Here is a 16,052-nt window from a genome sequence, read left to right on the forward strand (position 1 = left end):
AAGGGCTGTAACACTGAGGACAACAAGAGGCCTGAAAGGGGCCCAGTGGCAGAGCCGGTGGTGAAAGACGGCAGGGCTAAGAGGAGCCTGTCTCAGGATGCTGAGAGGAGCCTGTTCTGAGGGAGCCCAGAGGAGCACGTCTTGAGGGGGCTGAGAGGAGCCTGTCCTCAGGGGGCTGCGAGAAGCCTGTCCTGAGAGAGAGAGAGGAGGCCTGCACAGCCGATAGGAGCTGACAGAGATGTCCTGCACTAAAGAAGGGAGACTTTGCCTACATGCTTCCTGATCCTTATCCCAAGTTGTACCCTGTTACTTCCTTAATAAACCATTTAACTGTAAGTATGGACTGTGAGTTCTGTGTGACCATTGCAATGGATTATTGAACCCAGTATACAAGTAGAGTATCATGGGGAGAATGGCTGGTGTCAGATTTGGTAAAAAGGTTGGAGAGTGAGCTATGTCTGATCTCCACCCTATGGGAATCAGCTTTGGGCTGATCCTGGTCATTATCCCCTATGAAGTTAGAGAGGTGATGATGCTACTACCACTGCCACCATTTTACACACGCCCTTTCCTAAAATAGAATGGCTTCCTCTGACACACAAAAGTCTCCTTGGTCTAGCTCCTGCCTACCTCTCTGTTCTTAATTCATATTATACTTCCCCTTCTCCATGATGTTCCAGCCACACTGGTCTTCTTGCTGTCTCTCACACAGACCATATCTGTTCTTGTCTCAGGGCCTCTATACTTGCTGTACCCTCTGCCTGACGTTCTTTCCCCGTATCTGTTTGTGGCTGCTAATTTCTCATCCTTTAGGCCTCGATTTATATACCGTCTCCTCAGAACTGCCTTCCCTGACCCCTCTACCTAATGGGACACATCCCACCCCACTACACTCTCTATTCCAGGGTGGGGGTGGGGGTGTAAACATTTTCTATAAAGGGCCACTGTCACTACTACTCAACTCTTTCATTGTAGCAGGAAAGCAGCTATAGACAGTAGGCAAATGAATTGCTGTGGCTGTGTTCTAATGAAACCTTGTTTATGGATAGTGAAATCTGAATTTTACATGTCATGAAATACTCTTCTTTTGATTTTCTCCCCAATCATTTAAAAATGTAAAATCCATTCTTAGATCATGGGCCATAAAAAACAGGCAACAAGGCCAGATCTGGACCATGAGCCATTGTTTGCCATCCCCTACTCTAACCTAATACTCTGATTTATTTTCTTCCTAGCCCTTATTGTTATCTAAAATTATTTCATTTGTTCCTGTGTTTGTCTTCTATCTTTCCCCTCCCCTAGAACTTAAGCTCCAAAAGGGAGAGGCCTCCTCTGTCTCCTTTGCCATTGTAACTCTTCTACCCGTAACACTGACACGTAGAAGTGGAAGAAATGAAAGACTCCACCAACCTGGATGTAACCATGGGCTTGGCTTGGATTTTGAGGTTCTTCCTCCGAGTAGGGCTCACAGGAGCAGACGCAGACTCTTCCCTGGAAGACTCTCCCATCGAGGATTCTGGTCGTGCCGAGTGAGATCTTACAAGGAGTTCCCCTGACAATAAACTCAGTTTGGGGCCCCGGTCAGCATAAGGCCCGGATTTCATCTTGGTCCGACTGATCTCTGCCTCTTCTTTTACAGGATATTCTATGGTGAATAGACCTGTTAACAGACACAGCCATCAGTCTCTCTTCCCAGCCCTGCCTCAGCCAACCTCCCTGGCCTCCTCTGCCTCTGCTCTGAGGCTTTGAACACTTGAGCCCTCATCAGCTCATCTCCATCCCCACTTCTTCGCTCTTCCTGGCTCCCCTGCCTCGAATGCCTCCCCTTTGCTGCCTAATACAGATGTTACTGTTGTTAGTTGCCCTTGAGTAGGCTCTGACTCATGGTGACCCCACGCACAAAAGAACAAAATGCTGCCTGGTCTGTGCCATCTTCATGACTGTTGATATGCTTGAGTCTACTGTTGCAGCCACTATGTATTCTGAGTGCCTTCCAACATAGGGGGCTTATCTTCCAGCACTGTATCAGGCAATATTCTAACCCTAGTATAGTTTTGATCAGTAAAGTTGGAAGGATATACAAAGAAGACATCCCATCTCTCTTCATTCTCCAGACCCAGTGCAGACCTCACTCTCCCCACAGGGCCTGGCTTCATTTGGCTCTGTATCCTCCACTGCACCCTCACAGAGTCTGGGTACAGTGGGAAACCTCCTTCAGCATGCACTTCTGACCCATGCTCTTCCTGTCCCTGAGAATTCTGTTCCTCTATTGCCAGATTTAAGTAACTTCCATCTACTTCCTTTGTTGTGTTGTATATATTTGCACTCTTGTCTTGCTTCCCCTACTAGCCTGGAAAACTTCTGAGGTCAGGGACTTCTTTTTCCTTCATCCACTTAGCAAACATTTAGTGGATGCTAGACACTGGGCATAGAGAGTCAGCCCAGACAGGGTGTGCAGGGGGGATAAAAAAAACAAACCAAACTCATTGTTGTCGAGTCAGTTCTGGCTCATATCAACCCTATGTGACAGAGTAGAATTGCCCCATAACGTTTCCATGCAGCAGCTGGTGGATTTGAACTGCTGACCTTTTGGTTAGCAGCTGAGCTCTTAACCACTGCGCCACCAGGGCTAAAAATAACAATGCTTGGAAGTAAGCTTTGTAATTAGAGCACCTACAAAATGCTATGGGTGCCCCGAGGAGGGTAGAGGGTGTGACCAATCTTGCTGAGGGAGTCAGGAAAGGCCTCCCAGAGAGGGGGGCATTTTAACTGAGTCTCTAAGGACAAGGGACAATTCCTCCAGGGAGGCCCTGGGGGGAGCACAGCCCCTTGGTATCTAGCAAGAGTGTGACACATTGTAGGGTGAGTGCTCCTTTGTCCCCAGGCCTGTGGGCCGTGATGAGGAGAGCCCAGACGTGGAAGGGCTCCTGAGTCCACCCATGCCTGCCTGAAGGAACTCCGTGGGCCTGACAAGGACAGCCTGGGGAGGTGCCTGTTTTTTCCTCTTCTCTTGAGGTCTTCCACAACAAGGAAGGAGGACAGGGGCTACAAATGGATGAGGAATGATATGGAACATGGAGCTGAAAGGTGACCTAGGTGTGGGGAGGGGGACAAGGAGTGATACAGAGAGACAATGAGAGATACAGGAAAATAAGGGAGACACACAGAGACATAAACAGACACACAGGGAGAGAGCTCAGAAGTTGAAGTTGGCAAAGTTCACTGTTTATTAGCGGCATGGCAGTCGGAGTCTAATGCCCCATCTACACCTGGACAATCCTCCCTGTCTTGGCCACCTCGTTGGAGGCCCAGACTCAAGATGAAGCAATCAATAGGGGTTGGGGGAGAGCTGTCCTATGAGACAACCTGCAGGTGACCCACCTTTCCACCCCCTTGTTACCTGCTGTCAGCAAGACAGAATTCATGAACTGAGTCACTGTCTTCTGAAACCGCTTCTTGATCTCAGCCAGGGCCCGGCTCATCTTAGAAATCTTGTCGTCGAGGCTGCTGATTCTGCGAGTTATCTGCAGAGAGGGAAAGGGGAAAGGCAGTTGTCACTTGCCCTGTGAGATGTGGTCTGCCCTACCTGGTGAAAACCAGGACTTGCTCTACTTTGAAGTATGTGTTGTTCCCTCTGCCTGGAAAACACTTCTCTCCCCTCAGCCCCGTGAGTTTCTGCACACTGGCCCTGACCTGACTCATATGGCCCCGTTTTGGAAGGTTTTGCCTGATTTTACTGGGCAGAGCTGCCCCTTGCCTTGGACCCCTATAATGCGCTCTCTGAAACTTGAAGACAGAAGTAATTAATTGTATCTGAACCTGTCTCCCCCTCTAGACTGTAAGCTCCTAAAGCGCAGGGACTGGGTCTTGATCTCTTTTATGGATTGAATTGTGTCCCCACAACCTCTATACCTGTGGATATAGTGTAATGTAATGTAATATAATGTAATCACCTTCTACAGTGCAATCTGATATAATGTAATCAATCATTTGCAGTCATACCAGTGTAGGGAGGATCCTAAACCTAATCACTTCTGAGTTATATAAACAGCAGCACAGACACAGAGAGGAGCATACACATACTGGAAAGACAGATGCCGTGGGAGGATTGCCAAGGAACCAAGGAATGTCTGGGGCTACCAAAAAGGAAGGAATCGACATAGTCAAGACCTTGATTTGGACTTCTAGTCTCCTGAACTGTGAGAAAATAAATTTCTGTTCTTTAAAGCCACTCATTTGTGGTATTTGTGTTACAGCAGCACCAGATCACTAAGACAGCAACCTTTGTGTCCGAGTGCCTGTCATGAAAAGGGTGCTCAATAAATGTTTGTTGCATTAGTAAATAATTGAATGAACAAAGGCCTCCAGGAGCTCTTGCTGCCAGTCCACCCTATAGTGCATACTGTGGTGTGTCTCCCAGAGGTACCCACCATAGCTCTCAGCTAAGGAATTGTCTTTGGCCAAAGGTCAAGCACAACAACTGGTCATTGTAGGGACAAAGGCTCAGGACTCTTGTCTCAATCCAGGATTACTCTAAAGGGCTGTTCTGGCTCCAGGGCACCTGTGGGATCACTGAGGTCTTTGTTGTGACTGCATTGCAGCTCAACCTCTCCCTTGGACCAAGCTGCTACCCTCAAGAATCCTCCACAATAAACTCCTGCATTTGTGTCTCCATTTCAGAGTCTGTTTCCAGGGAACCTGATCTAGGATGCCCTCTGAACCACTGGGGCATCTCAGTTGTACTGCAAAACTGGCTTCAGATTCCAGAGATATCTTTACTCAGGAGCTAACTTTTTAAAAGCCTTTTTCTCCCAGATGCCTTCCCTGATTTCCATAGCTAACAGTAATTGCTCTCTGTGCTAAACTGCCACTTTCCTCCTGCTTCCATTCCTTTCCCTTTCGCCCTATGCCCTGGTCATTTTTATTCTTCCTCTGTCCCTAAACTTTATCAGCTCCTTGAGGGCAGGATCCATTCTTCCTAAGTCTCCTCCTTAACACAGCGGAAGCGTGAAAAAAATTTCTCCTGCAGAATTTAAATATCAGGTGGAGAGAGTGGGAGAATGGGGTGGGTGGTGAACAGATTTTCTAAAGAACAACAAAGCTGGCCCAGCTTCCTCATTTCCCTGCAAGCAGGGATTCTGTAAAGGATGCTCCAATTAATAGAAAGGCGCAATAATCCTTCAGATTGCTTGCCCTAGCAGCCGCTTCTGGGCTAATTTTATTTATTTATTTGTAATTTATACCCAGGCTGCTTCCAAAAAGGATTTGAGGCGGCACTCCGAGCTAATAAAGCATTTAAATTAAGACATCGTCACGCTTCCAAAGTGCTGCCTTGATAGAAATATTTAGTGAGGAGCCAGGCTGCAGGGCTGTAAAAGCTGCAACTGCCGTTTCGGCTGTCGCTCTGATGGGTGGCTCTTCCACGGTGATGGGTTGTCTGGGGAGGCCATCTAACAAGCTTTCCAGTGACAGAGAATTGGGGGAAGGAGGCCATCCCCCACAGCCTTTCTAAGTGGCCAGGAATTTGGTAGGTGACTGATACGCTGCCCCAAATAAGCATACACAGGGTGGCAACTGAACAGACTGTAAAAGTCACAGAGTGGGAGCACGTCAAAGCTGGGCAGGCCCTCACAGAGCTCTGCATGGATGGGGAAACTGAGGCCCAGGAAAGGGAAGGGAAAGGCGTTAAGGCTTCTTCCTAGCCTAAGCTCTTTGCCAACCCTACACTCGGCAAATTTTCTCAGAGACTCCTTGCATCTTTCACAGCCCAAGAATCTCAGATAAGCCAATTCTATGAGCCTCGAGATTTCATGTAGAAATATCCTGAGATGCTTAACCAGACAGTGAAGGCAACATTTGGAAACCCTGCTGCCTGCAATAAGTCATGGTATTTATTCATCTGGTTATCGAGTTAGAAAACTATAATATATGGTACACATCCCTGCATTCTCAGACAGACAAGATTAAGACCTGAACACTTTTTTGGCAGGTCAGTCTTCTTGGTCATGGTCAATTACCATCCTCTCTAAGGCTGCACTGTTTCCAGAAGCTGTTTCAGTGTACTGGCCTATTTAGCCCTGCGCTAAATGTCCCCAAGACAGTTATGCTCTGTGAGTTATGATGCCATTTTTAATTAACTCTGCAGGCTTCTACCTGTCAAACTGCACCTTTGTAAGCTTCCCTTAACACGTGTTTCCTATAATGGGGATTCTGCCCTCTAGACCAGCATGTTCAGTAGGAATATAGTGCAGACTACATATATAATTTTAAACATTCTACTATCCACATGGAAAAAAAAATTAAGAGGTGAAATTCATTTTAATAATAGTTATTTAACCCAATAGATCAAAAAGATTATCATTTCAACATGTGATCCAAATAAACAATTATTAATGAGAAATTTTACTTTCTCTTTTCATACTAAGTCTTTGAAATCTGGGTTTATTTTACATTTGTCACCCATCTCAATCTGGACTAGTCACATTTCAAGTGCTCAATAGCCACATGTGGTTTGTGGCTACCATATTGAACAGTCTAGCTCTGGACTTCTGATTCTAGTTTGCAAAAGTTGCTTAAGGTCAGAAAAAAAAAAAAAAAGACTTGAATTACTAAGGGGCTTTCCTATGCTTGGAGTCCCTGGCAGTGCGAACAGTTAAAGCACTTGTCTACTAACTGAAAAATTGGCTATTTGTCTACCCAGAGGTGCCTCAGAAGAAAGGTCTAGCAATCTGCTTCCAAAAAATCAGCCATTGAAAACCCTGTGGAGAACACTTCTACTCTCTACTGTGACACACATGGGGTCGCCATGAGTCAGATTCGACTTGACGGTCGTATGCCCAGAGGACATGTGTAGTACACAGACATAGAGTGACTTCTCTTGATTGTTCATGGGGTCTTTAATTGCTATGTCCTGGTTCTCGGCTGTGTTCCAGACTTCAGAGATAACTACACCAGGGGCTGCCAGAAAAACGGAGCATTGCTGCAATTTTATGAGACTGAGTACTTTTCTAAAATTGATTGCCTTTTAGAAGAAAAGTAAACTTACATTTTTACACAGTCTGAAAAGGTTTTCAAGAAACAGATGTGTGACCTCATACACAGCACGCACATGACCACTTAACAACAACGTTTAGAGTAATAGTAGAGGGCCAAATTGACGGCATGCAGTCACCCATAAGCTTGATAATTTCTCTCAGCCCAGATGGACTAAACATCCCAGGGATATTTCGGTCTTTGAAGTAACCAGTTCATGTGGAATTCACTGACATCTGCGTTTCCTGGGAGTTCCTCTGAGGCCCCTTTAATGAGTACTTTCTCTCCTTGGCACCCCCAGTACCCTCAGCACCCCTCTATTTGGCATACCACACTAATTAATCTGGATTATAACTGGTGGTGATGTTTTTACCCCTTCCAGTAGACTGAAAGTATCTCAGAGGTAAGACAGAGTGTAACTTCATTTCTACTTCCCTGTCAGCCAACCTGGCATACTGCAGGTGCTAATCAACATTTATTGAATTAGTTAATGAATTAATGAAGTTGAAATGCTGCTGAATTGAAAATGTAGTAGGAAAAAATAGGGGCAGATTGTTCCTCCAGGAGAAACACATGTGTTTTCCGGGTCTTGTTCAGGTAACATTGATCCCCAACAAATCTTTGCCTCAGTCTCCTTGTGTAAAATGAGGACAATGGGGCCGGTGCTCTTTACGGGCTGTGTCAGCTGTGGAGTCCCTGGGTGGTGCAAACAGTCAGCGTGCTCCGTTTCTAACCAAAAGGCTGGAAGTCACCCAGAGGTACCTTAGAAGAAAAGCCTGGCGATCCACTTCCAAAAAATTAGCCTCTGAAAACCGTATGGAGCACAGTTCTACTCTGACACACATAGGTCACCATGAGTTAGAATCAAATCGATGCCAACTTGTATACTGGTCAGCTCTGTGAGTGCACGGGCCTGTGGCATGCAGTGGCACTTGCCTCTGCAGCTTACTCACCTCATGCTCAGGATGACCACAGAACTTATCATCCAAACCAGGACACTTCTGAGAGTGAAAGATGGTACTATTAATAATTCCACCAGGCTCACAGGTGTAAACTGAGACTGGTCCAGGTCAAGTGGGAGGTGTGGTCAGCCTGCTCCTGTTCCAAGAAGCCCTCCCTGAATAAGCCAGTTCCAGCGAAGGGCCCTTTGTGGGATGCAAATGGTCTGCACCATCCGACTGAGCCCTTGGTTGCCCCAGTGTTACGTGTCAAGCATTCCCTTCTGAACTATACACTCCTCAGGGATTAGGAGCTGTGTTCTGGTCATCTTCTCCATCTCCTCCTCCTCTCCCCATGATATTAACCTCGACCCAGGCACACAGCGGGGTCAGTGAAGACCCAGTGAATGGAAGTCTCTGCAGTTTTCTCATTCATCCAACAAATATTTGTTGTTGTTATTAGTGGCTGTCAAGTTGGCTCTGACTCATGGCAACCACATGCACAACAGAACACAACATTGCCCGGTCCTGCACCGTTTTCATGATCGTCAGTATGCATGACTGTTTTGCAGCTATTGTAGTGCTTTCCAGTCTAAGGGCTCATCTTCCAGCACTGTATCAGACACTGTTCCATTGTGATCCATAGTGTTTTCATTGGCTAATTTTTAGAAGTAGATCACCACCAGGCCTTTCTTCATAGTCTGCCTTAGTTTGGAAGCTCCACTGAAACCTCTCCACCATGGGTGACCCTGCTGGTATTTGAAATACTGGTGGCATAGCTTCCAGCATCACAGCAACATGTAGGCCACCGCAGTATGAGAAACTGACAGATGGGTGGTGGAACAAATATACTAAGTACTTATTTTAAGCAGTCCTGTGCTAGGCTCTGTGGAAATAGGCATTAGTAAGACTCAGAGGAGATCTGCAGTGTGGTGGAGAAGCTTGGCTCATAAATAAAGGAATGCTAGAATGGAAGTGTGTCACTGCTGGAGGGCTCAGTAGAGGGGAGATGCATTCTACCTGGGTGGGAAAGGGAGCAGTGAGGAGGGGTTGCCAGCACATGTTGGCAGTTATTCTGTCAAGCATCATTTCTCCTCCTTCTGGTAACAGCACCATGATTCTTCCTTTAGGAAAACACTCTTGCCTCTCACTTAGCGCAGATGGTTCACTTAGGGCTGATCCAGGGTTTCAGCCGTGGCCAATGAAGCCAAATGAGAACAGACTCAAATTTTGAATTTGGGTGAAGTGGAAAGATACATGGAAAGGAAAAAATTAGAAGTTGAAGCCCTGTGATGGGAGACTCAGAAGAGCCGTAGTAGCCCTTTCAGGAGCCTGATGTAGGAGAATGGATTATTGCCAGGACTGTGGAGAGTGACACACATTCAAAGCAGCAGGGTCGGCCACCATCTCTGAGCGCGGCACCAGTTTTCAACTCTCGCCGGTCAAGAGATTTGGTTGCTTTGCAACATGCATGCTGCTCTTGTTTTCTAAGAGGGAGATTAAGTTTTTGGCAGGGCTTTGACCCATAATTTTTCCCATTCCACCTATCATTATGCTTCCCCCATGTTTTAAAAATTTGGGTCCATTTGGGTTTCGTTTTGTCGGCCATGACTGAATCAGACAGAACCAGTTTGATCAGCCCTGGGCTGATCTCACCTGTTGGCTCCCAGGATGGGCATGAGATTCCAGCCTGGACAATAAGAAGAACACACACCCTGACCACAGTGAACGATTCAGCCATGGGCAGCCAATAGAATCAGTGAGTGTTGAAAACTGGCACTTTTACTGCAACGCCTCTCCTGGGGAGATGAAAACTGGTATAATAATAGCCCAGAGATGCTCTTGAGCATCTTGTCATCATAAGGATAGAAATTTCCTAACAATAAATCTAATAAAGAGGAAAACAGAGTCAAGAGACGGAAAGATCTTATGGAATCATTTGAGGACCTGGATCCAGCCATGCCTGAAGCTAGATATTGACAGATTTTTCAGTTGCTGAGTCAATATGTTCTCTTTTTATGTTTAAGCCAGTCTGCGTTGGGTCATGCCACTTACAACTGAAAGACTTGTAGCTGATATAAGAAGTTTCACCAAAAAGGTGATTCTAAGGTGAGGCCATGAATAATGAGTAGGAGTCCATTAGGCAGAAAAAAAGGTAGGGCCTTGCATTGGGGGGACAGCATGAGCAAAAGCCTTGAGATATGAGGTGGCCTTCCACACTAAGATGCTCTGGGGTCAAAGCTAGGTGCTGGCCAGCTTTGCCTTACCCGTTTATCGTGCGTCAGTCCATGAGGACAATTGTTGGCCGATACAGTGAGTGTTACTGTCTCATTCAGGGAGGTGAAGGTGATCACCATTGAGTCCTGCCCCAGCACCGTCAACTTCATTTGATCATTCACCTGCAGGAGAAGGAATGAGTGATCACACGACTCCTGCTTCTACTGTCCCACCTACCCTTTCCTGATCCACCACAAAGCACAAAACCCTTCTTCACCTGAGGCTGAAAATATTGTAAGATCTTTCCAGTTCTTATGTTGGATTTAGCTTTCATGGAAAAGATAGAAGAATTCCAGTCTCTCTTTGGTGGATTAACAGGAAAAGTAAGTGATGCGTCCTTATCCCTGTTCCTTCCTTTTCCAACCTAAATTTAGAACCACATCAGGCAGATGAACAGCTTCATTTCTGGTCAAGCTGGATTGGAGAATGCAGTTTGGATCAGAGGCTAATACTTTGCCCCTGAATTAGTATGCACCCAGGCACCAAGTCTTACTACAAGCCTTGCCCTACAGCAGGCAAAGACTGCCTTGGGAAGCTGATTCCATGACAAGCAGCACCAGAAGGCACCTCATTTATTGGTGGGTAGGCAGATGGCAAAAGAGAACCCCACAGGGGCTGAGCTACACATGCTCGGTCCTTTCCCCTAAACTCACCAAATATGTTACTTCGCTTTTCCTGAGGAAGTGCCAAAGACTGGTGGGAAAAGGGGCAGAAGCTACCCTTTTCATCACTTCCCAAAGGTAGAATTTCCTGTTTAATAGTCCCAGGTAGGAACATAGGGAGAGTGAGGTGCCCTTATACCAACTCTCTTCTTACTGAGAACACAGTGGTCTAGGGGTGAGTCCCCGCTATGACTCTTTTTGGCAAGCCATTTAGCCTCTCTGAATCTCAAATTCTTCTACAAGATGTAGTTGAAAGGCTACAGCAATGAGATAAAGATTATGGGAGTGACTTTGTAAGCCATAAAGGCCCATACCAAACATGAGGAGCTATCATCAGGACAGGGCACAACGACTTACACTTAAGGTCCCTGGACAGTTCATGTGTGCAATGAGTTATTTATACACAGTTGCCCTATCCAAGGGCCTACAATTATGTGGCCATACACTGTTAAATGGAAATGCTTCTTTCTTCAGACTTTAATATCCCTGATCTACAATATCCTCTTGCCTATAAACACTCTCAGGACTCCTCTGAACTTAGGAAACAATCTCCATTTTGCTCCTTCCATTTTCTTCTACTATTACACTTGGTGGCCCAAGGGTCACACTCAATTTCCTTACCACTGAGTCCCTTCCTCACACTCTGCAGTCAGGATTCTAGTCCCCTCCAGCACCCTGAAAACATTTATCCATGACTGTCTTCTTGCCAAGTCTTGACATCTTCAAAATTGTTGATCATCATAACTTAAGAGAATCCCTACCCTCTCCTGTTCTCCTGGAGGAATGCAGTATAGAGCCATGGTTAAGAGCTCAAGCTCTGAAGTTGGACAGGGTTCAAATCCCAGTATCACCACTAACTACTTAAGCAATTTTGGGCAAGTTGGTTAGCTTCCCTGAGACTGGGGTCAATAGTAGAATATTTCTCCTAGGGCACTGAGCAGATTTCATGGGATAAAACATGCAAATGACTTAGGATGGTGAAGCTGTTATTTATTACCCCCGATCCCTGGGTAGTTTCTCTTCCTCTCCCCCAATGCCTTAAATATGGTGCTCTCCAAACTGAGCCACTGCTTATCTTCACACTCATTCATGATCCAGCCTAGTCACATATATCCATCATCCCCAAATCTTTATCTTCAGCCCAAATCTCTCACTCAGAGTTAGGAACCATGTTGCAACAGCCCAGGGAGATATGACCACTGAGCCCAATCAGTGTATCTAAAACCATATTAATTACTGATCCTCTTTTCCAACTTCTCGGTTTCCACCAGTGGAACCATCACCCACCCAGACACACAGGTTGGGGACTGTAGAGTCATCTATAATTCCCTCCTCTCTCATTTATCCTGTACGGACTGTAAAAGAACTCCACTGAGGTGTTTTTTTTGTTTTTTTTTTTTGATACACAACCCCTCTTCTTTATTGCCACCACTCTTAATCATGTCAGGTCTGGCTAGTAGCCCCACAACTAGTCTTTCCACAAGCCCCTCCACTACTCTCTCCCTCTCCACCTGACCTTTCACACAAATGCTGACCCACCATACCAGTCCTCAGCTTAAAAACTAACCAGTTGGTTCTACTTTCAGTATAACAAAGTCAGCTCCTAACAGGATGACCCTCACACAGATACATAAAACTTAACAAAAACAAAAAACAAACTACCTGTAAACAAAAGCAGGCAGATTTTGAAGGGGAGTCAAAACTTAAAAGAAAGGATCAGCACGGGGTGAGTTTCTGTTTTACAGTTTTAGCATGAAGGCAGGCCACAGTCATGGCCAAAACTCTCATAGAAAACCCACTGTCTTTCTGGCCTGAAGAGCCAGAGGACAAAACTGTGCAACTACAGTCAGAGGAAAGTGAGGAGGAAGTTCAAGAATGGACAGAGCCAGAGAAGGGAGCTCCAAATTCTGCGTATAAACTGCACAAGTTTCTGGCCAATCCCTGAATCATGCATGTACAGGGTAGATCCAAAACAGCTTAGAGGTAGGGCAAAACAAACAAAAACTGAACTGAGATTTGAGCTGCTGCCCACTGTATGTGAGATAGATTTGCGGTTTGAGTCTAACCAAGTTAATTGCCAGTTAAAACAAACTATCAACACTCTTCAGAGAAATATAACAGAATTCAGAGTCATAACATTCACAATGTCCTGAATACAATCCAAAGTACATGGCATATGAAGAACTAGTAAAGTGTAACCCATTCTCAAGGCAACAGATAATCAACAGAAGCCAACCCTGTCAGATACGTCAGATATGGCCCTGATGTCGGAATTATCAGACAAGGAAGTTAAAGTAGCTAATTTAACTATGTTTAATGAAATATAGAAAAATATACTTGTAATGAATGAAAAAATAGGAAATATCAGCACAGACATAGATATTATAAAAAAGGACTAAGTGGAATCTCTAGATCTGAAAAATGTGGTATCTAAAATAAAAAAATTCAGAGATGGGGCCAAGATGGTGGAGCAGTCAGATGCTTCTGATGGACCCTCTTACAAACAAAGACCTGAAAATACAAGTGATTTGATTATATATGGAAATCTGGGAGCCCTGAACATCAAAGGCAGAGTTGAGGAACTGGACTGAGTGGCAGGGGAGGGAGAGATGGTTTGGAAGCAGCGAGGAATTGCCAGACCTGACTGGGCAAGAGCCTGAGCCCTTCAGGCCTGATCAGCTTGCGGGTGAGTTGAGAGGCAGGCAAGCAGCTGAGCTCAGGAGGTGCGTTTTCTGCACTGGGAGAGACCCACGCCAGAGAGTCTACACGGCCGCGCAGAACCAGTGAGAAGCAGCCCTCCACGAAAGATAAGTAATTGTATGCAGCTTACCACGTGGATCAAAAACACCCCCGTTAGGGAAAAACCTCTCTCCCATTTACCTCCCCACTCCCCGCTCTGCACTGGGTCCTGGACCGGCTTCAGCAACTGCTGAGTCCCCTGGGCTGGAAGTAGGATCTGTCACATGCCCTGATCCATTCTCCCTGCTTTGGAGAGTGAACAAATTAACAAACAGAGGAAAAAATAAATTGCCGGCTCCCCTGAGCCAGGAACCCAGGATAAGCACAGCTCCTTTGCCTAGACACAGGCATAAGAGATCCATGGACTTTGAGTGCCCTTCCCCCTGCATAGCCTTGTGCGGGCCCATCTCAACAGTGTAGGCCCTCATTACCACAGTACAACAGGGTATATACCGGAACCCTAACTTCAATGGTTTCAGCTGTGAAGTGGCAGGTTCTTGACATTTGAAACTGCTCTGCCCATTAATCAGGGTCTTCACCTACCCACATCAGGAGCCTGAGGACCGGTGGCTCCACCCACATAACCTAGCCACCTGCGAGAAGGGCCCATGAATAAGAGGTGTCCCCCAGTCCTTACAGCCAACATCATTAGGTGCTCATAGTCCGGCTGCAAAACCCACCCAACTACATGCTCTAGGGAACAGGGATACACCTTCTTCCTGGACACTCGGGGGCAGCTGTCAGCCCCCTGCCTTGCTCTGAGTGTGTCCCCCTGCCGAAGCCAGATGCCTGTGCCTATACCAATCACCCACACTTGTCTAGGACTGTAAGTGAGAGCCTACACTGCACACTTGGTGGCTATCCACCTGGGCACCTGAGCTGAATCCATACACGAGGAGTGGGCAGACTCCTGAGCTCACATACCTAGTAACAGATCTAACCACCTGGTGACAGGATATTAGAGCTTCAAAGGTGCCAATAATCAAACTAGCTCATATGAGCAGCCTATTTGGGCATATCAAAACAAGAAGCTAGGACACAGTAAGCAAACATAAGATAAATAAATATAATAACTTATTGATGGCTCAGAGACAACAGTCAGTATCAAATCACAAAAAGAGGCAATCAATGATGGCTTCAGCAAGCTCCCAAAATAAAGAATCTAGAAATTTTCCAGAGGAGGAAAATTTCTTGGAATTACCAGAGGCAGAATACAAAAGATTAATATACAGAACTCTTCAAGAAATTAGGAAGGAAATTAATCAAAATGCAGAACATGCAATAGAGGAAATTAAAAAGATTAGAGAAGAGCATAATGACAAATTTAACAGGCTGCAAGAATCCATAGAAAGACAGCAATCAGAAATCCAGAAAACTAACAATAAAATTTCAGAATTAGACAACTTAATAGAAAGTCATAGGAGCAGAATTGAGGAAATGGAAGTCAGAATTAGTGAGACTGAAGATAAAGCACTTGACACCAACTTATTTGAGGAAAAACCAGAAAAAAGGATTTAAAAAAATGAAGAAATCCTAAAAATTATGTGGGACTCTATCAAGAGGAATAACCTATGAGTGATTGGAGTACCAGAACAGGGGGAGGGGGACAGAAAATACAGAGAGAATTGTTGAAGATTTGTTGGTAGAAAACTTCCCTGATATTGTGAAAGATGACGAGACATCTATCCAAGATGCTCATCAAACCGAACATAAGGTAGATCCCAAAAGAAAGTCACCAAGACATATTATAATCAAACTTGCCAAAATCAAAGATAAAGAGAGAATTTTAAGCACGGCTAGGGATAAATGAAACGTCTTCTACAAAGGAGACTCAATAAAAATAAGCTCAGACTACTCAGCAGAAACCATGCAGGCAAGAAGGCAGTGGTATAACATATATAAAGCCTTGAAGGAAAAAAACTTCCAGCCAAGAATTATATATCCAGCAAAACTGTCTCTCAAATATGATGGTGAAACTAGGGCATTTCCAGATAAACAGAAGTTTAGGAAATTTGCAAAAACCAAACCAAAATTACAAGAAATACTAAAGGGAGTCCTCCGATTAGAAAATCAGTAACATCAGATAACAACCCAAGACTAGATTACAGGACAGAGCAACCAGATATCAACCCAGATAGGGAAGTCACAAAAGGAAATCAAAGCTAAAACACTGAAAATAGGGAAACAGATGTCAATATGTAAAAGATGACAACACTAAAACAAAAAAGAGGCACTTAAAAAATGTAGACATAGATTTTTCATGTGGAGAGGAAGTCAAGGTGATATAAAGAAATAAAAGACTGGTATAAACTTAGAAAAATAGGGTAACCACAAAGGAAACTAACAATCCTACCAGTCAAAATAAAAAACAACAAAAATATAAAGACTCAGCAAACACAAAATC

At 45.1% G+C, this 16,052-nt stretch overlaps 1 protein-coding gene across 1 annotated transcript in view; it reads right to left on the reverse strand.

Annotated features, from left to right (window-relative positions):
• Positions 1-16,052, reverse strand: part of CUNH3orf20 (chromosome unknown C3orf20 homolog) — a 104,019-nt gene that overhangs the window by 51,645 nt on the left and 36,322 nt on the right. The window contains exons 8-10 of the mRNA XM_023741753.1: positions 10,238-10,369; positions 3,401-3,524; positions 1,411-1,660 (exon numbers count right to left, since the gene is read on the reverse strand). Coding sequence (XP_023597521.1) covers positions 1,411-1,660; positions 3,401-3,524; positions 10,238-10,369 — 506 coding nt within the window. The remainder of the gene's footprint in view (positions 1-1,410; positions 1,661-3,400; positions 3,525-10,237; positions 10,370-16,052) is intronic.

This window comes from Trichechus manatus, unplaced genomic scaffold, assembly GCF_000243295.1.
Source record: "Trichechus manatus latirostris isolate Lorelei unplaced genomic scaffold, TriManLat1.0 scaffold00001, whole genome shotgun sequence".
Lineage (NCBI taxonomy): Eukaryota > Metazoa > Chordata > Mammalia > Sirenia > Trichechidae > Trichechus > Trichechus manatus.